At 32.6% G+C, this 20,871-nt stretch overlaps 2 protein-coding genes and 1 non-coding gene across 4 annotated transcripts in view; 1 reads left to right on the top strand and 2 right to left on the bottom strand.

Moving 5' to 3' along the window:
• Positions 1–6,792, bottom strand: part of LOC111640015 (intersectin-1-like) — a 60,394-nt gene extending 53,602 nt beyond the window's left edge. The window contains exon 1 of one of the 2 annotated variants that reach the window (XM_023386020.1): positions 6,650–6,792. The gene's annotated coding sequence lies outside the window, so the exon portion shown is untranslated. The remainder of the gene's footprint in view (positions 1–6,649) is intronic. The other variant, XM_023386019.1, reaches the window with a different exon arrangement.
• LOC111640018 (enoyl-[acyl-carrier-protein] reductase, mitochondrial-like) lies at positions 6,677–16,417 on the top strand. Its single transcript, XM_023386023.1, has 5 exons — positions 6,677–6,801; positions 7,096–7,407; positions 12,664–12,774; positions 13,169–13,443; positions 15,755–16,417. Exons 2-5 carry the CDS (start codon positions 7,114–7,116, stop codon positions 16,167–16,169), a joined length of 1,095 nt encoding a protein of 364 aa, XP_023241791.1. The 5' UTR covers positions 6,677–6,801; positions 7,096–7,113; the 3' UTR covers positions 16,170–16,417.
• Positions 16,418–18,179: 1,762 nt separating this feature from the next.
• Trnaf-gaa lies at positions 18,180–18,252 on the bottom strand. The gene has a single exon. It is a non-coding gene; the product is annotated as a tRNA-Phe (tRNA).
• Between the last annotated feature and the right edge of the window lie 2,619 nt (positions 18,253–20,871).

Here is a 20,871-nt window from a genome sequence, read left to right as displayed (position 1 = left end):
AATAACTCGGGAAATATGCTACTAATAAAAAGATCGATAAGAATAAAAGTTTAATATTTTCGAAGGACCTTTTTAATTTCGTAAAAATAAATCTTTGCCATCCTCCTTTCTGGAGGACAACTTTGAAATTTCAAACGATCCCCCAATTTCTTTTATAGCTTTGGATTCTGTATTAAAAAATAATAAACTCTTACGAATTTTCTTTCAAAAGCATATTTTCTGAGTTATTGACATGAAACACCTTGTACACATGCACATATTGCGCATGTACTGTACAAGGTGTTTCATACGTACACACGCAAATTTATAAATAAATAATTTGCTAATAAGAATGGCCAAAAAATAATTACATATCTCGATTAGTAAAATATATTAAAAATCACATAATTTTAATATACAACAAAATAAAAGTTACCTATGTGTATATAATATTCTATTTATTAATAATTTATATTTAATTAACTAGATTAAATAATAATAGATTGTTAAACACTATCTTACATAGTTACATTATTATTTCAGATATAAGTTTAAACTCTCGCTCTGACAATTTATCGTCGAGTAGAATTAAACCTTTATCGTCTACTAATAGAACATAATGTAAAACATCTGCTGGTATACTAGTATCGAGTTACGTTTGCAGTTACAAAACATTTGCCAAAGAATTAATCTTGCAGATTATAAAAATGTTATCAATTATCAAATATAAATTATTTGATATATAAATATTAGATTTTTTTTTCTCAATTATAACATTACAAATACTTTATAAAATAATTCATGCAAATAGCATATCGTACAGAGTAAAGAATCTATAAAAATAAAATCGACCTTGATTTTTTATTAATAAACGGTTAATAAATTAATTGGCGTATCGAGATTAAATTGGTAAATTTAAATTTAAAAACCTCAGCGAGAATTTATTAATTGAGAAATTAATTTATGTCGACCCCCTTTCAATTTTTCCTCGTTAATGAGTAGTCGCTGAATAATTTTTTAAATAAATATTTACATATATATAAGAATAGCAGATTGGAAATTTGAGGAATTTTTTTTAAACCAAATATCTTTGGAAAAACAAGAAAACTTCCATAAAATATTAATTATAATGTGCTAAATACTCTACAAATCCGATTTTTGATAAAAGTCGGACAATCGGCCAAATCGTCGGGCTATAATAAGGGTAAGTTAATAATTAGAAATTCTAAATTAGAATTTATTTATTATAATTATCGTGACGGCAGCTTAAACGTCTACCTCTAGACAAATTACTTCATATCTAATTATTAACTTAGCCATATTATAGCCCGATAATTTGATGGATCGTCTGGCTTCATACTAAATACGTTCTATAACAACGGGATATTTACGAAATTTACTTTGTAAAAAACTCTTCTCAAAGTCAACAAGTTAAAATGTTTTTTTTTCTTATATTTTAAGTAGAATTATGGAAATAAGTGCTTTATTAAAGACAAAATTTCCTGCAATTCAAGACGCACAGCTTAATTATATCATTATACTTCCTTTTCTTTACTTTTAATTAAATATTTTATTGTGTTTATCTTGTCTCCAATTTACTTATTGAACTAATTCATAAGCAATTCTAGAAAGTTAAGAATGATCAACCTTAAATGCACATCCACATTAAGAAAGTAATAGTAGTAACAGAGCAGAGAGAGAGAGACTGATATCATTACAGATAACATCTAAATAGCATTTGGTACATTCAGTTATTCTCTACTAGCAGAGATATATTGATTCTATCTATATTCTACGTTAAAATTTGTCGGCCAATTTAGACTATGACTATTTGAAGAGAGAGATGTGCACTTTTATTGACAACGCGGTAAAAAAGTTGTCAATAAAATTCTCTGTTAACATTTTTTGCAAGGAAGAAGCATATCCTCCTTCATCTTACAATTGGAATAATTAAACTAATTGACATTGTTTGGGCTTCTTCGAGCTACAGTAACAGTAACCATACTTCACTATACAATTATCCTGGACCTTAATCCTATTTAATCCATTAAAATGAATGTTTGGGTCTTAAGATGTATAACTGTTCTAAATGTATAACTAATAATTTACAATAGTTATGGTAGAAAATCTAAATCAATTACAACATGATTTTCCTATTTTTATCTGAGATGCCAGATATATCATGGTTTGGAGTCTTGGATCCTCAAACACTATGCTGCAATGGAGTTGGAGTGTATTGGTTATCTCATCAATTCTTTGTTTAGATGATCATTCTTATTCAACAAAACAGTAAAATTTTTTGTTCTATAATCCCATACAGAGTTTATCTATATATATATAATCGAGATGGAATAATAATAATAAGTGCAGAGCCCAAACGGTTAGGAGTTGAAAGTTGAAATTTAGTACACAGTCATGACTGTCATGAGAACATACACTAAGAAAGGATTTTTTGAAATTCCCCTCCATGGGGAGAGGGAGAGAGAGGATTAAGGCTTACCCTGAAGAACTCTGCTTCTACTGTACTATTTTAGATGTGGTTTTTTGTGTTTTTGATTGCATTTTAATAAGGTGCATACACTAAGAAGGGATTTTTCGTAATCCCCGTGGGGGAAGTGTTAACAATGGAAGTGTTAAGAGAAAGCGGTGTGCAAGATTAACAGGCGCAGATGTGATCTTTTTTGCATTTTTGTGGAAAATCAAATATATTTTTAGATCCATCTAAAAGTTCTCTAATTAGTCTGGAAACAGGGAAACTAATTCTTGCATTCTGTGAAAACAGGTAAGATTGGCTATAATGTAATAATCTTAATCTTTGCTATCGTTACATTTTGCCCAAGCAATGCCAGGCTTATTTGCTAGTATATACATAATTGAGTTCAAATTTTATACACATGGTCTTTCAAAAAGAACAATACCATTTTAAATTATTGTAATTATTTTAATTATTATCCAAGAATGTCTTAATGTTCATTAAAACATTGGAAAACAATCCAAGTTTCACATTTGCCCATTAGTTTCTCAATGCATGCAAATATGCCTTGGAAGAGGTTGTTCTTCCAAAGCATATCTATAGTCTCTCCTCCCATGGCATCCCCTATGGATTACTTGTGTTGCGCAACAGGCAATTCCAATTTTGCAAACTACAGAACACAAAACATTTTGTTCTGAATTTTCCGACAAAACATTTTCTCTGTAGCAGAATTGTATTTTCATTTACGGTGCCTCCTAGACATAGAAGAAGAGACATTTAAATGTGGATGGAAGACAAAACTCAGGCAGTTAAACTCTCTTGATTGGCATATGTCACCTACTTCTCAGATAAAACATAATTATAGTAATTTTAAAATGATTTCATTCATTTTGGAAGACCCTGTGTATATAAAACTTATTAATTATTATTCTGACACATGTATCTTTTGGGACTTTTATGCTGCTATAAATTATTGTGCAATTTGATTAGTAATAAGTGTATTGCCATTTCATGAATTTTTTAATAAAATTAACTAACTAAATCAATTTAACATTAAAAAAAAGTATTGTAATAGCTTGGAAATGTATTTGATTATATATTCAAATTATTGTCATTAATGAAGTTTTATTTGCTTTAAGCCTGTAATTCATAGTAATTTTAAATAGGATGTCTCTTATAGAAATGCAAGCCAATACACCAAAAAACACAAAATACTTTATGTTCTCTGCTATTATCACTGTTGCCAGCATAAAGCCTGTCGGATAGCCAATTTCAATTCCATTGTTTGACCTCGAACACACTGCTATGTCATTGTATTTTGATTGTCTTTTGTTTGTATACTTGTTTATTAAATCATTGGATTGTATTTTATAATAAAAAAAACAATAGAACAAAGACAAAAGTAAGAGATTAAAATGGAGTAAGTGAAATTTGCATGTATAAACAAAAGTGATAACCAAAAATGGCTGAAGCTGTAACCAGAAAGTAGAAAGGTTAATGTGACTATGCTCTACCTAATCCAAAAGAACTGGCAGAACACAGCAAATAATAACCAAAGCACCAACTAAGTAATTTATAAAGGGAGAGCCAATTCCCTGGGAGATTCTAATATAGGAGAGTTGCATGGTTCATCAGGTGATATGTAATGCTTGTCATATACAAAGCAGTTTTTGGTAGGGTGCACTGATAGAGGAGTCACATTTCTATCCAAATGGGCTCAAATAATGAGGATAAGGCTACTCTAGACAACTTGGTCATGTTTTCGGCCTACTTTACTTCTTTGTTCTTTAATGTGTCAAGTTAATCCTCAATGGAACCCATATGCATCTGCCAGCACCTGCATAACTGAGTGGATCTCCAACTTTTCTAGCAAAACTATCATTGCAAAGCAAGCAATGAAAGTTTGGCTATGGTCTAATAGAAATGGTTTACTTAATCACACAAAAGAGACAGGTCAAGCTAGAGAAACATAATCCAAATAACTCTCCACAAACTCATACTTTTTCTTAATCATCATAGTGGAAATAGGATTCAAAGATTGTAGAACCTTATGATTGAGATTCTTAAGTGTAACCAGCTTAAGAAATTGCCGAGAAAATACATTGTAACTACCATTAACTGTTATTGGGATGAAGAGTAGAGACGCCCTACGTATTACAGCAGTTTTGTTTTTGCTGAACCAGACAAAGGAGGAATAACTACCTGGTTCCAACCAAATTGTAACATACCATTCACTTTTTTTAATTCTTCATCTGAGAATGGCACATGTGTAAACTGTCAACAGTAGTAGTAAAACTTTTAAATGTTTTAATTTTGTTTTATTAAATTTGTTTACATCAACACACAGTCATTTCTCGTTCATAATCTGTTTTATGTTGTGAGTTATGTCAGAAAACAAAATATTTATCTATACTCTTTATTGTAGCATTTTCAGAACAATTAATCTCATTATTTTGAATATTAACCATAAAGTTTCACAGTTTAGAATATTAATAAACATTCTTTTTTGTATAACATACATCTGAAAGCCCGACAAGTATATAGAAACATCCAACAATCGTCTAAATGATCGGACTAGAATTGCGCAAATTTTAAATAATTAATACAAAGTAATTTAGTTAAGAGATGGCACCTAACATCTACCTCTAGTGGCAAATTACTTTGTATTAATTATTTAAAATTAGCACAATCGTAGCCTGATTTAGGCTACGATTGCGCTAATTTTAAACGATCGTTTATGTTTCTATATTGCGTTAATTATTTAGGCGATCGTTGGATGTTTCTATATTCTTTCGTTCCGAAATGTTTCCTAGTTTAAAAAACTGTGAAACATAAATTCTTTTATTTCACATAAAATTTTATCGGAAGATATTCATAAACAATCATCTTGAATCTAAATAAATTTTTATTACTTATAAATTTTGCAATAAACTTTCATAGTCAATTTTATGTATGTATAAAACATTGTTTGGGATATTTTATTTATTATATATTATAAAATTTTATTTAGAANTTGACTGGCGATACTCAATTACTACAACGTAACATCGTCTCGAAATAATCCAACAATAAAAAAGAAAAAAATTGTTAAAAAAAACAGCAATTAGTAATGGTCTATTAACAGTTTAAAATAAAAGAAATTTTCTTAAATAAAAAATTCAGCTTTGTAATTCTATAAACAATACAATACATAATTTGCAGGCTATAATTTAAAAAAGAAATATACAAGTTAATTAATGCAAAATACGGGGTCCGAAAGTTACCGTTCGGCTGAAAAGATTTAAGTTTCATTAAAAATGAAGTTTTACGTACGACATTACAGTATCTCCTACGGCAAATGCCAGAAAGGTCTCCCTGAGGCCCCGAAATCCAGCAGAGACGTAACAGGCCAGATTCTGCCATCGGCAAAGAAGTTTTACAGAAACCATAGTCCACAAGAGAGCAGTAATGCCCTATATCGAAAAGAAAATTGCGAGACCGACTACTTACGGGTCTCGTCCGCAATACAAATTTCTCACCGCACGGTAACTTTTCGGACACCCGGTATTTCGTAACTAACCGACGGCCGAGGTTTCTTCAGTCGCCCGTCTCGACCGAGAGGCACGAGATGAATCAGATACGCGTCTTCGCCAAATACAAAGCCATACATAAGATTAAAACTTGGCCCTTTGACCGGCCACGAGCGGGACGGTCGAAACCGGGTCGTCCCACTAAATAACCATGACAATTAGCGCAGTAAGGACACTCGTCTCCCCTAAATTCTACCGCATTCCCCCTCGTATATTTAAGCACGAAAGTAGAAACACGCACTAGATAACGTATATACATCAAAACCCATAACAATCCGTCACACTTACAGCTCATTAATTATGCACGAAACGTCACACTGCCGACGTCACCGGACGTATTGTAATTAAATTAATCCATTACACACGCGTTAACAATTACAAACGGATCGCGCACCCGCCAAATCCCGCGCTGCAAGCAACACGACGATAAACCAATCGATTAACCTTTAAGACAAACAAAACACGAAAGGTTATTCCGTAGTTTAAACAATAAAAAGGAAAGTAAACCAGGCGGACACCCGGCAAATAAGGTTAAAGAATCGGCCATTAAAGTACGTCGGTGAGACCCCGTGCAACGTTCCGTAATCGAATCACGGACCTTTATTAGAGTTTAAAGCGCCCGACTCACCGCTTTCAGATGCCTTTTCTACAGCATTTAACGGAAAACAAGTAGGACTGACTTATCTCCATTTTCTTGGCTCCGTCAACACCCGCATTCGACGAGAGTATCCGCTCCGCTTAGTTTCGTATTCGACGAAGCAATCGCCATTAAAATTCGCCGTAATTATTTTAAAATTAATTAAGTAAATAATACGAAATTTAATTCGATTTCAAATATAAATTCTTAACTAGATCGATTATCGCGTGTGTTTTTTTTTATTTTTTATAATTACGTCACGTCTCACCCCCTTTTAATTAAGCGTCGAAACGTCGAGCTTAATTTATTTAAACGTTTTAAATAATTAATTATAATAATTATAATTAATTTTTATTTTAGTAAACGTTTTTTTTTTTAAATACGTAAAATAGTAAAAAGTTTGAAGTATTTATTTTGATGCTATAATTCGTCGACAGGTGTCGCTTTCGGTAAACATGGTCAACGTGACTTTTCTGGAGGTAACGTTGAGATCGCTACGTTGGCATTCTCCTCTTCGATTCTGTAGGAGGATGAAGTCGGCGTTAGTTTATAGAGAATACGGCGAGCCTTTGAAGGTTGTCAAGAAGGAAGAGCAGAGCCTTAAGAAGCTCGAAGGTAACGAGGTTCTGATCAAGATGCTGGCTGCGCCTATAAATCCGGCCGATATTAATATGATTCAGGGAACTTACGCGCTGAAACCCACGTTTCCGGCAATCGGAGGTAACGAAGGAGTCGGGGAAGTAGTGGAGGTATTATCATTTGCATGTATTTGATTAAGGATTTTTGTCTAATTATAAAATGACATGCTTTTAATGTAATTACTCGAATCTTTGTTGTGTCTACCTATTACTTTTGCAGGTACAAATATCCTATTTGTGACGCTTGCATAGAAACGGATGTAATGCTTCTGATGGGAGCGTCTGCGTGATGCGGTCTGCGGAAACAAGACGGGTCGACTTTGCATAGTATCGGGAGAAACACAAATGTTGAGAAATGTACGGGTTTATTCGGTTGAAATGATGCAAGGTGGTCGATTTGCCTGGGAGGAAGGCTTTTTGAGGGAAACTACTGCATAGTTCGATGTTACCAACGTGAGGAAAACCCAGAAAACTCCACGTGGCTGGGCATAAACTACTGACTACTGGCATTTGGTGGTTTTATCCATTCTGCGCCAGTGGACAAATATAGTCGAAGCTTGTTATACTAGACAAAAAGTTTGATAATCTTAGCACTTGTGTTTCTTCTATGAAAATCGTATATGTGTGTGCGTGTCTTAAAAATACTAGGGATTTGACTTATATTTGGATCTTTTGCTTGTACCAAAAGTATTCTCCAAATCCAAAAATTAAATTCGTGCATGTATTCTAGGCACACAGTCCATGAATATTGTGCCTTTGCTTTCACATAAATTTTGTCTGTGTTCAGGTTGTTGATGTTCACAAAAATGTTTGAATGCAAGTGCAAGTAGAGAATGATGGGCACCTAACTATCACAAAAAATTCTCAATAATCTGACTGGACCCAAATCAGGATCTTTTGCAGAAACAGGCACGCCCTTTCTTGGCCATCTAGCCACTATAATTAGCATTTGTTTACTCTTATTACATTCAATTAGTTAAAGTGGTAGAGCACTCTAGAAAGCAAAGAATGCCAGGTTGTATGATCATCAGCATAACTAGAAAAAGAAGTGTAGAAGAATGTACTGTCTATTATATTGTTAAAATCTGCCTCTTAATTTGATATTGACTTATTCTTTGTCAATAACTGCTTTTTCATGTTACAGGAAGGAAACCTGCTACGAGCTAAACACAGTTTCGTGTTACTGAGTTAATTTTAATAACTCGGTATGTTACTAATTAAATCGTTAATCTCGTATATATTTATATTAATTTTAAGTTTACAAAGGTGATAACAGGAAAAAAGCAAAGAACAGCTCCATTCTAAACTTATACAACTATAAATACTACTAAATAGATCGAAAATTGAGAGGAAAGATCGACTCTGAACTGGACGGACATGTTATCGGTCGAATTATCAGGGTCCCGATCTGATCTTTGTCTTTAAACATGCTTAATTTAGAATCAGATTGTACTGTACAAGGTCACCTTATCAGAATATCCTAAGAATAATTCAGCAGTTGACTTAGTTTATTTATATTTGTTAAAATTAATTGAATTGATTGACCTTATTTATATATGGTTAAAATTTTAAATATATGATTTTTCTAATTTAATGTCATATTATATTTTAGAATTAGATAATGATGGTGTTATGTCAAAATAGAAGTATACATTATATGTGATGTAATGAAACTCCATGCTGATATTTAAAAGATATACTCTAGGGTGAAAAATAGTCTTGAAATCTTCTATACACGTTTATTAAATTCCATTTTGTTTTTGAGATTTCGTCTTCCGAAAAATCATCTCTGAAACCAATTTTATTTCTTCCGCAAAAGACATGCTGCCATTTGTTTTTTACTTCTGTGCTACCAATATGTATAAATCGAAGCTTTATTTTAAATAAACACACAAACCTTAAATTGGCCTTGCCAATAAGTGAACTTTCTGTTATCAACATTTTTGATCCATTTTTAAGATCTTCCTCGGTCAGACTACCATCCTAGCTATATATATCAACGACAATGAGATTAAACCGGAACTCCAGCAAGCCATTCCAGTATGAAAAACACCTTATGCTGAATGAGTCAAAAATTTGGAAGTGCTGGAAATATTTAAAATGGTGCTCCGACCTTTAAAGAAGAAAAATGGATCTCCCTCATGTTGTGGGCAATATTTGATTCATCATTATAGGAGGCAACACACAGTCTATAGATAAACACGCACCACTGAATGTTTAAAAATTTTTAATCTGAACTTATTGGATTATCTTCTATGCATTCTATTCTAGAATGTTACTACCAGATTTCTAAAGAGAGCTACCCGAGGATTGTCTTAGAAGCGGACTGAAAACAATTATAATGGAAAGCTCACTTATCTGCAATGTCAGTTTAAGGTTTGTGCATTTATTTTAACTTTTTGCCTTGTTACTAGAAGATTGATTTAGCCATATGTTAAATGTTAAGAATTAGTTTTTTTGAACAAATGGAAATTTAACTATTCTTGTATACTACAATGGAGTCCTTTACAGCACATGTGATAAGTTGTGTGTTATAGAAAATTGCATTATCAGACAATTTCATGCAAGTTTAAATCTAGACCTAGAAGTTAAAAAAGAAAATGTATACCTCTGGAAGACAAAAATCAGAATTTTGTGTGATTACTAGTCACAATTTTTTTATCATGTTATAGGGGAGCGCTTTATACGAGAGTTCACTGTATTCTGTTTAGCTTTGTAAAAAAGAAAATGTTATTCAATGTAAGTTTGCATTGAAAAACTCTATCATTCCAACTATTTTTGCTTTTGATTCTGGAATCTGTCCTCGAAATATTCGCATGGAATTTCAGTACACTCCATACAAAGTACTGTATTAAAATTACTTAAACTTATCACTGATTTTCAGATAAGAAATTCTTAAATATTGTAAAACTTTTCTAACCTGTTTAATCTAAATTTTAGGAAACTGCTTGATTCATCAAAAAATCCAGCAATGAGTTGTGTAACTTTCACGGCATGGGTTAAAAATTGTGTGTGGTGTCATCTTTTAAGAAATTTTTATTTTATTAAATATTATAAAATGGTAAAAGGCATAATTTTGAGGGTAGAGATGAGTTTAATAACAAATTGTAAATACTAATAATGTGTAAAATCGTCATTAAGTCCGACCATATTCAAGATACGATGTATGACCTCTCTTTATCTCTTCGCCCACTCACCTTTAACCACTAAAATTTAACAGCACCAATCCCCCTAATATGCTGCCTGCAAAATTTCGGATATTTTTAAGTAAAAGCACACGAGTTAAGCTTCAAAATAGGTGAACAAAATTGTGCACCCCATACAGAAAAAAAAAACAAATCCCCCATTTCTTGATATTTCAAGATCTCAGAGGTCGAAAACTGTAAAAATCTTGGGGGTGATTTTTTGACTAATTGCAATATTTTTCTTTATTATATTTAACATCCAGAAAGAAACAAAAAATGAAAGCGCATAGTTAATTGTAGTGTTTTACGGACGGTAGAAACCGATTTACGGAACAGATAAGAAAATATCAGCTACCCGGACAAGATTATAATATACTATTCAATTAATAATTATAGAGAAAGACGAAGTATTGTTAGTTCTTGACGTCGACTTCCATTGTCGAGAAACAAAGCTGTCATTACAGTAAAAAAATAGAAACTAGAAATATGAATAATGTACACATAAATTTTGAAATGTGTTCCGACATTATCTTTTTATCCAATAACGTTTTGTAACTAATGCAGTGATGATGTATTTGACAGTAAGAGGTACAATTCTAGATTAAATATAATTGTTTTATTATTTTTTTTTTGTCTGATTTAGATGGTCAGATGTATACTGGAGGCAGTGAAGCAGCTAGTATTGTCTATTGTGTTTGTCCTGTGTTACATAACTAAACATCAAAGTGGCTTTTCTGATTTTTGAATGCAGATAAAACTGTTTTGTGTGTGTAAAAAATTTCATAAAATTTTATACAATTCTATCAGAATTTAATTATTTGCTTATTTTTTAAAAAATTAAATGAGTATTTTAATTATTCAATTTAGTTTATCATCCAAAAACGTATCTTTTAATCACTTTAAACTTCTTTATTATATAATATTTATTATCAGATAAGATCATAAGATGAAAATTATCATGTAGTACCAAGTTCAATTTAGAGACTTCTTCAAATCTATCGTTTATATTATTTTATGAATAAAAAATAAATTTGTGTATACATTTATTTAAGACGTTTTTTAAAAAACATCTTAAAGAAATGCTTACACGAATATCAGCATATAAAATTATTCATTTGCCGAATACCTTCAAGGTCTAGTGAATATGAATTGAATAACCTTGAATACAGAAGAAGAGTCTGATTAAAAAATTGAAATGCTTATAGAAATATTATTGAAAACAATTTTAAAGATTGAATAAAAAAACTTTTATAACAAGCCCATTAGAGGTTTTAATAACTAGCAATATAGTAACCAGATTGCGCAGGGTAAGATCAGATGCATCTAGGCCAGAAGTTGCATGAAAATTACCGAGGATTTTATCTGGACTCGAACCTGGGTCGGGTCCCTTGGGCTAGTGGGTCAGTTCCTTAACCACTTTGGTTGTTCGGCTGTCTACATGAACATGTAGAAATTTAAACCTTGCCAACTTATCTACAAAGATATAACAATTTTTTATATCTCTACAGATAAATTAGCAGGATTTCCTCAAGTTTTTTGTGCCTCCAGGCTAGTTTACACGATGCGACCGTTGCCGACATTTTTCTGCCTGAAACCTGGATGCCTCGTCTGAACACATTTGTAACCTTGGTTTCACAACTCGCAATCATGTTGCAAACAATATCTAATTTGTAGAGTTTTTTGCTCATTGTTGTGATTAATCTTGTTGTTTTATCAAACCAATCATTTAATAATGCAACAACAAGATTAATCACATGTTAGATCAGGTTCTCGCCACTCGAAAGAAACAAATGCTCTTGCAAGCTATATCCTGTTTCAGTGTATAAATATGAATTGTGACTAAATCTTGTCTGTATGTTTTTGGTTAAAACAAAATGTTGGCGGTAGTCGTGCTGTAAAAATGTGCTTTTAAGATTATACGGAAAACTCTTTTTAATAGAATGTTAGAGTTTGTTCCTTTTGAGGGTAATTTATCTTTAAGCCTCCAAAGATAAACCAGCAAGGCTGAAAATTATTCGTGTTTTAAATCTCTGTAAAGTTCATTTTCATAAAGCATAATTACTTGTCCTTTTGGAAAATATATTTTTAAGTAATACATAAACTTTGTAATCACTTATAAAATTATAGAATAAGAATCATTATATTTTTCAAAATATTCCAATAAAATTTTTGTCGTAAATAGATTGGTTCCAATGTAAAGAATTTAAAAGTAGGATCGTGGATAATACCTTCCTTACCTGGTTGGGGCACGTGGAGAACGCATGGAGTATGTGTAGAAACGGGATGTATAGAGGTGAGTATTAATTAGGTGAATTTTACAACTAATTAATCCTTATAATTTTAGTTTAATATAATTAAACATTCTTTAGTGTGTAGTAAACATGTTTAACAGCTTAATCTGTTTTGAAAGGTTTTCTAAATTGAAATCTTGAAATGTATCATTTATAAACAACACTAATGCACTCATTAAAAACTTATTGCTTATCCTGAATATCCTGTTGCTCAAGGTTTTCCTTGAATATACTCGAGACCTTGAAGAAATCTCTACTTGTTGTTTAAGACAATGCGATTATGTTTTGATTCCTCAAATTTTTATATATTAATATATTTGTGACTTAATTCCTGTGATGTAAACGTTTAAAAATTGTTTTTTAGTAGATTAATTCTTCCAATTTTTTATCCTTTAGGTCGACAATAAAATTCCGTTAATCGGTGCTGCCACTATGGCCGTCAATCCCTGCACGGCATACAGAATGTTAAAAGATTTTGAGGATTTAAAACCGGGAGATTGGGTTATACAGAATGGTGGCAACAGCGGCGTCGGACAGGCCGTCATACAGATTGCTAAACAGCAAGGAATACACACCATTAATGTAGTCAGACAACGTCCAAATTTTAATGAAGTGAAAGAATATCTGACCTCTCTAGGTGCTGATTTCGTTCTTAACGAGGAAGAAATAAGGTAAATTTAAATTTAATACATTGCTAAAGAAGTTAATTGTCTATTTAACATTTAATAAACTGTTTATTAAAGTAACTGGTATGTAAATGGGAAACTTGTTTGTTATTAAATCATCAAGAAAGTTATTGTAAAAAGTTTTCCTGCTTTTTAATTTGAACTTTTTATTGACGTCAAGGCCATCGTTGAATAATTGTGACAGATAAATTTATCTTATCTGTGTGTTTCAACAATTGATAAAGAATTTTTTTAACATTTTTTTTGTTGCAATTGGTTAATTCATATATACATTTGATAAAGAAAAGTCAGAGTTCAGGTTCATTATTTGTACTTACGTTTTCACTTGACATAACACTTTTTAATATGCAGTATATCCATAATAAATGCTATTTGACTTGTTTTTGATAACATGAATATGATTTTTATCAGTTACAGATTAGCATAAAATTTTAAACACAAATAAAACTCTTTTAATAAACGTATAAACTGAGTCTGATCTATAGCAATAAACAGTATCACTAGAATTTAATCAAGCTGTAATGTATCTAATTGTGTAGTATCTTTAAAATTAATTAGAAGTATTATGGCTTGGTTAAATTCCAACAACACTGTTTAGTTTAATTTAATATTATAAGCATCTTTGGAGCTCTGAAATTGTAATGGTGTAAGGCAATTGAAAACAGACAACACCCTTTTTGTACAAATATATCAGGATGGTCAAACATAGGAGCCATATACTGTGTATTAGAAATACAAAAGAGCCTTGTTTTACATTGGAATGGTATTTTATATATAACTTATACACTTTATACATGTATACAGAGGAAATGCACCAAAGTCATACCCTTATCGCTAAGTAAAAATGGTAAGGATCTACTGCAAGAGGGGCATAGCTAATTTGCCGGATAAGCACATTTATATTTTTACAGTTTTTAAATTGTTTTATCAGTCATACAATTAAAAACAAAAAACTTTCTATAAAATAATGAAACTGTCTTGTACAGTACAAAGTCAAATAGCCTATAAGAAGAGGTTGGGAATTTTTGCTTCATTTATGTAAAAGTGAAATAACAATGTGATTATAAAAAAGATATGCAGTATAGTGGTACAAGAGAATATTGGTATATACTCTCACATCTTGGAGAAGTCAAGCCATAGATTTGATTGAAGAATATGTTTAAAAATAGTTCACCATAATCAAAAATTTACAATAACCTCGCTTATCTCAAACTGAACAAACACGATAAATTCTCAAAAAAGTCTCATATAAGTCTAGTATAGAAATTCCTCCCGAATACTATCTCAGGTTAAAATTCATTCAATATATGGAATGTACAAGCAGAATATTCATGGAATTCAATTTTAAAAAGTAGTCGTGTCAGACGGAGAACTTTGATACAGCATAAGTTATAAGAAAATATACATATATAAATTGCTTGACGTGCAGGTGATGATAATTGCATTTCATATTTTTGGTTTTATGTGATTATTGTTACACTTAATTGGTAATGTTTGAAATACAGTATAGTGTAACGAAAAACAGAAAACAAGAAAAATTCGGTTATCATTACCCGTGTGTCAAGCACTTTATGATATTTCCTTATAACTTCTGTTGTATCAAAGCTCTCCGTCTGACACACGACTATTTTTTTAAAATTGAATTCTATGGATATTCTGATCGTACATTTCAAGAACAGAATGAATTTTAACCTGCGACAAGATTTGAGGAGGAATCTGAAAATTTTTAAAATAATTTATCTGTTCTTCACTGGTCTTATCAAAGGTTTTTTAAAAATTTATTGCCAAAAATTCAGATGGCAATGTAACATTTTGGAGTTTAATTACATTTATACGTTATAATGTGTTTCTATAATTCTAAATTACGGTATAATGAAATCTGGATTAACTAAATACAGAGCTTAATTAGGTAGTCAAAAGAATCTTATTTAAAATTCAAAGAAAAAAACACTTAAAAAGTAAATTAATAAACCACTAGAAGATTATTTAGCACAAAAATTAAATTAATAGAATACAATCTCAATGTACAGTGTGTGGAAATCTCCAAAAACTCAAATTAATTAAAATGAATTTAAATACCTAAAACCCCAAATGCTTTCAAGTCTCGCTTTTTTTGTCGTTTGGAATGGGAAAGAATTTTACTTCCTTGACAAGGTAGGAAAGCTTGCAAACATTTAAATATACAACAATAAGCTGCATTTTCTTATTAATTTGAAAATTTAAACACTAAATATAATTAAGTAATTAAATTATGTATGAAATTACAAATTAAAAATAATTTTCTTGTGTGTTTCAGGTCGGCTTCGATGAAAGACTTTTTCAAATCTATTCCCAAACCCAAATTGGCATTGAACTGCGTCGGCGGGAAGAGTGCCACGGACATCATGAGGCATTTAGCGGACAAAGGCACCATAGTGACTTACGGAGGAATGTCCAAAGAACCAGTCACGGTTCCCACCAGCGTGCTAATTTTCAAAGACATAAAAGTCGTGGGATACTGGATGTCGCGTTGGACTAAAGAAAATGCCGAAAGCGAAGAACGCAAGGCCATGTATAAATACATCTGCGATCTTTTAAGAGACGAACGTCTCAAGGCTCCGAACTGTAAACTGGTACCCTACGACAACTTTGCAGACGGCATCGGTGCAGCCATGCAACCTTACGTCACTCATAAACAGATTCTAATAATGGACGAAAGTACAAGAAAATAATGCGAGGGTAAATTTTAGTTTGAGAATTTTTACTTTAATCCGGCACCAAAACTATGAAAATAAATAGAATATAATGTAAAATTTTTGTTACGAGAAATTAAGAACAATATCCTTTACATTGTTTTTATAAAACTCTGAGTACAGATATAATAATAATAATAAATATACAGTTAAATCAAGATTAAATTAATTTCAATACTTTATGTAAGCAAAATTAATAAAAATATTTTAAGAACAAACCTTTTTTACTTGTTAATTAAACAGAAAGAATGATAGTCGTGTAAAATATTCTATCCCAAGAGAATAATCAGCAGAAGTGTAATTGCAAAATACATTATCACAATTGTTATATTTTAATCAGATAAGTATCTATTTATGGAATTTTGATTGTAGAAATATTTAAGATTTCATACAGTATTATCTGATACCCATATTCCAGCAGTAAAAATCAGTTCGCATTCTAAGAATCCAATCAGAGTTTGATCCTAAAACACATTCTTAGTTTGATTCTGTACATTAGCGAGGTTGCAGCCGAAGTTTTCATCTGTCAAACGTGAACGTCGAACATCGAGCGCTGCTTACAAGATAGCGGCGCTCGACGTTTGACGTTCACGTTTGACAGATGAAAACTTCAGCCGCAACCTCTCTATTGTCACCCCATTGTTTATAACTTGCTAAATTATGGATCTAGCCAAATCTATGGAGGATATAAAAATAACCCTTGGTACAACAAACTCTATAAAAGATCTTTCTGCCTTGTGAGCACATTTTACCCTTTAAATCGTATTCATTGTGAGTTCTTTTTTAAAACTGTGTTCTACTCTATGTGAGAGCGTTTTTAAATCATTCCCATTCATCCATAATGGGCATGATTTAATCTCGTTACTCAGGTCTCTCCGTAATGGAGGCAACAGGGTCCAATTTATGTTCAGGACAGAATACCCGTGAAAAATTTCTAGAATTGCTTGTCCCATTTCGAACCTGGGTTCTCCAGACATTATAAGGGATCAAAGTTTTGAGTCCTGGCTCGGATTTTTTCAAGAGTGAATTAGAGAGGATGAAATACCAAGGTTTAGGGCAGGTCGGTCGTTCCTCGTAGTGTTAAAATGATCTCTAAATTCTGTATCAAGAAAGGTTCTCTTAGCGATTATGGGCTTACTTAAACCACTTCTAAAAACAAACGGAACGGAGTCAAGGACAAGGGAAAAAACGTAAAAACAGGAGGTAATACGAATTATCCATTTCATCCTCTTTCATTACTAATTAGTGATGTGCCGGATATCCGTATCCGTATCCGTATCCGCGGATATCCGAGGGGAAAAAAAGATCCGTATCCGTTACTTTTTAGCGGATCTTTAACGGATCTTTTATCTTAATGAATTTCATTACTTATATGAAATTTTAAAGATAGGTAGCAATAGCACATTCGTCATTTACTATCGTAAAATATTTCCATATTACACTACTAAATTTTTTTGTCGACATTGTTTNTTTTAAGGTTCCGGGTTATATTGTCGCTATCGGGATCTGTATTGTACACGTGCTTTGGATACAGCGAACTATTATTATCGCTGTAATTTCGCATGCTACTGTTTGTACCGTGAAGTTGGAATCCCTCGAAATAGAATCTGTATAATTTATAGACGCGAAATAGCTCAATTGGAAAATTATATCAACTTTTGTTACTTTATCCTGTCTGCCTTTGTGGTGAATTCTAATTTAGCACATTTTAACACCATAAACAAAAACACGCGCAGTGCAAGTCAAAACACGTCGCGTTATTAACGCAAAGCGTCAACTATCGGTTCAAGGTCACACGCACCGGCGCCGACTGAGTACGAAAGTTGAGATCCGTATCCGTGGATCTAGACACGAATGATCCGTATCCGTATCCGCGGATATACATTTTTAACGATCCGGCACATCACTATTACTAATGTAAGGAAAGTTAATGTGTTTACTAATCACGATTTAATATGATAAATGAAAGGGAAAAAAAAATTAACCACTTGCCGAAACCCGGGATCGAACCAGGGACCTTTAGATCTTCAGTCTAACGCTCTCCCAACTGAGCTATTTCGGCTACAGTGTTTTCTACCATTATTTATTATATATGTAATGTCTTACAATGGTTAATGTTGATGTCGAATTGATTAATTAAACGTGAAACTTCTTTAATCTTAAAAATCCAGCAAGGAGTTGCATAACTTTCCCGGCAAAAAAATTGTGCGTGGCGTCATCTGTTACGGGATTTATTTTTAAAAAATGTTTATATTAATTGCTATAAAATGGCAAAAAGCTTACTTTTAAGAGTGTAGATGCTAATAACGAGCAAAATCTCCATTAATTCCGACGCCACTCGAGATAGGAAAAGTGACCCCTCTATCTTCCCACCCTGTCGACCTTTAACCATCAAAATTTAACAGCAATAATGCCCCTTACATGCAAACCATCCTGCAAAATTTCAGAAATTTTCGACAAAAGTTAGAGGAATTATCGAGCTTTGAAGTGGGTGAATAAAATCCTCACGCTAACATCCATACAGAAAAAATTTCCAACTTCTTTTTCATTTCTCGACGTTTCGAGGCCCCGAATACAAAAAATTGTAAAATATTGGGTGTCATTGGGTAGCAAAGACTTCGTCATAAGGCCGTGCATGGGCGGAAAGGGAGGAAAACAACGTTCAGGAAGTGATAAATTAGGAATGCGTAAGATAAAACGTTGCTGACCTACATGACTGACAACCTTAGGTAAGCTTACAAGTACAGTAGTGTACTGTACAGTACATGGCTGCTGACTGTACATACAAGTCGACCTCCCTACAACACTGTTGATAATTCCGTTTTTATATGAATTCCATGTTGTACGAGTCACTTAGATTTTACAAATACGTGAGCCGTTCACAGCCCGGCACACGTATTTGTAAAATCTAAGTGACTCGTACAACATGGAATTCATATAAAAACGGAATTATCAACAGTGTTATAGGGGGTCGACTGTACTTTGTGGATTGTCTGTTGGAAAAAATGCATACATAATTTGCATAATACCAAAATTGTAGTTCCGACGGTGGTTTTATCTACCACGCCATTTTTTGTGTTTTTAAATATATTAAAATCAATAAATGACTAACTTAATAAAGCGAAATACATAATTTTAGATATATATTTAATTATAATAAGTATATAATTGCAAAGCGAAACCTGTTCCTTCTATCATTTATTATATAATCATTTCAATGACATGATATTTTTAACACAAGGAATTGAATGTATAATTTATTTTCCTTCTTTCCTGTTGTTTTTTTTAACATAGACGTTTATATGTTCACAATATTTATACTTCGCACCCAGTACTCATACAATTATGGAAGAGTACGCCAGAATGAGCTGCAAAAACCTGCATGGCCCTTCCAATAGAGGCGCGATTAAGACATGTAACTGAGCGTGTCCGAATCGCACCTCTACTAGAATAAATACAGAGTTTTTAGCTCAAAACTGGCAAAACGTGACAAAATGGTGTCTTACTGCCCGATAACTCCCGTCCGCACACTAATCGCACCACAGAAGAGGAGTTGCAGGCGTTCGAATGGGAAGTTTGGGAAAATTATCGCACAGCCCGGAAAATTCCACTTGGCCAGGAGCGAACCCGCGACCAGTGTTCGGTAGTTTTATCCACTCGGTCACTGGCGAGCCTATTTTCTATGTAAAAGATTAAAATTTAGGCTCCTCTCTCTGAAGCCCTGTCGCTCACCAGTGGCCAAGCGGTCTTCGTACTTTCAACACTGATAGTTCGGTGGTGGGTTTGCGCTTCGCGTGGAGTTTTCCGGGTTTACTCCACGTCTGTAACGCCTAAATAGGGGCCAGTTTCTTTTAAAAAGACCTCCCGGAAGGCATCCCTCAACCCGTCGGCACGCGCCTAGTGCCGATTAGGCACTAATCGATTTTTAATTAGTTCGTGTAAAAATTCTAATTGTGTGAAAAATCTGAAAAAAAATTATTACCTGTCTAATTTTCTTTCAATTTTACGATGCGCAATTTAGTTTTTGCTTAAAGCGTCTCATTATTTTTATTTATTTACTGGTTCCGAATCGGCACTATAGAGCGCGTGATCTCGGATTTCAATTTTCAAATTTCCCGCCAGTCGCTGTTACTAAAAATAGCTGCAGCTACTGCGCGCGCTTCTTCGCTTATAATCGCGTTATTATAAAGCGAATAACTTCTAAAAAACTTTGACCGAAATTAATTTAATTTCTTTCATTGGTATTATTTAATCATTTTATAAAGTTTTATGACACCATCACATTTCCCTGAGTGGAAGTAACCAATTTGTTAGCCATTTGACCCTTGGCTGACAGAGAAGGAAGTTTTTGAAAACAAAGTAACAAAGCGTTTAGCAGTTTGTTGTTTTTCACAGTGGAGGACTAGTAAGTCTATACAGTAGAACCTCGAAAACTCGGCCTAATGTGGACCGAAGGGTGGCCGAGTTTGTGAAAATGCCGAGTTATCGGGAATGGGTTTAAAAAAATAAGTACGAGTGTTTCCTCAGAAAATACTGTACTGTACTTGTATGTATTGTTTACTTGAGAATATAACAGAGAATAAACTGCCCAAATACCCTTAAACAAAGGAAAAGTACGTCCTTTATGAAGGCATAGAGCCTTTACTACATGAAAATGAAAATTAATGAATACACTGTGTAC

Source organism: Centruroides sculpturatus, unplaced genomic scaffold (assembly GCF_000671375.1).
Source record: "Centruroides sculpturatus isolate CEXI.00-Female unplaced genomic scaffold, Cexi_2.0 scaffold1413, whole genome shotgun sequence".
Classification (NCBI taxonomy): Eukaryota; Metazoa; Arthropoda; class Arachnida; order Scorpiones; family Buthidae; genus Centruroides; species Centruroides sculpturatus.
This window is presented reverse-complemented; position numbering and strand designations above follow the sequence as displayed.

Coding starts and splice junctions, on each gene's coding strand:
- LOC111640018 (XM_023386023.1), top strand. CDS start 7,114: ATGGTCAACGTGACTTTTCTGGAGGTAACGTTGAGATCGCTACGTTGG. Junction 7,408..12,663: donor GAGTCGGGGAAGTAGTGGAG/GTATTATCATTT, acceptor TGTCGTAAATAG/ATTGGTTCCAATGTAAAGAA. Junction 12,775..13,168: donor TAGAAACGGGATGTATAGAG/GTGAGTATTAAT, acceptor TTTATCCTTTAG/GTCGACAATAAAATTCCGTT.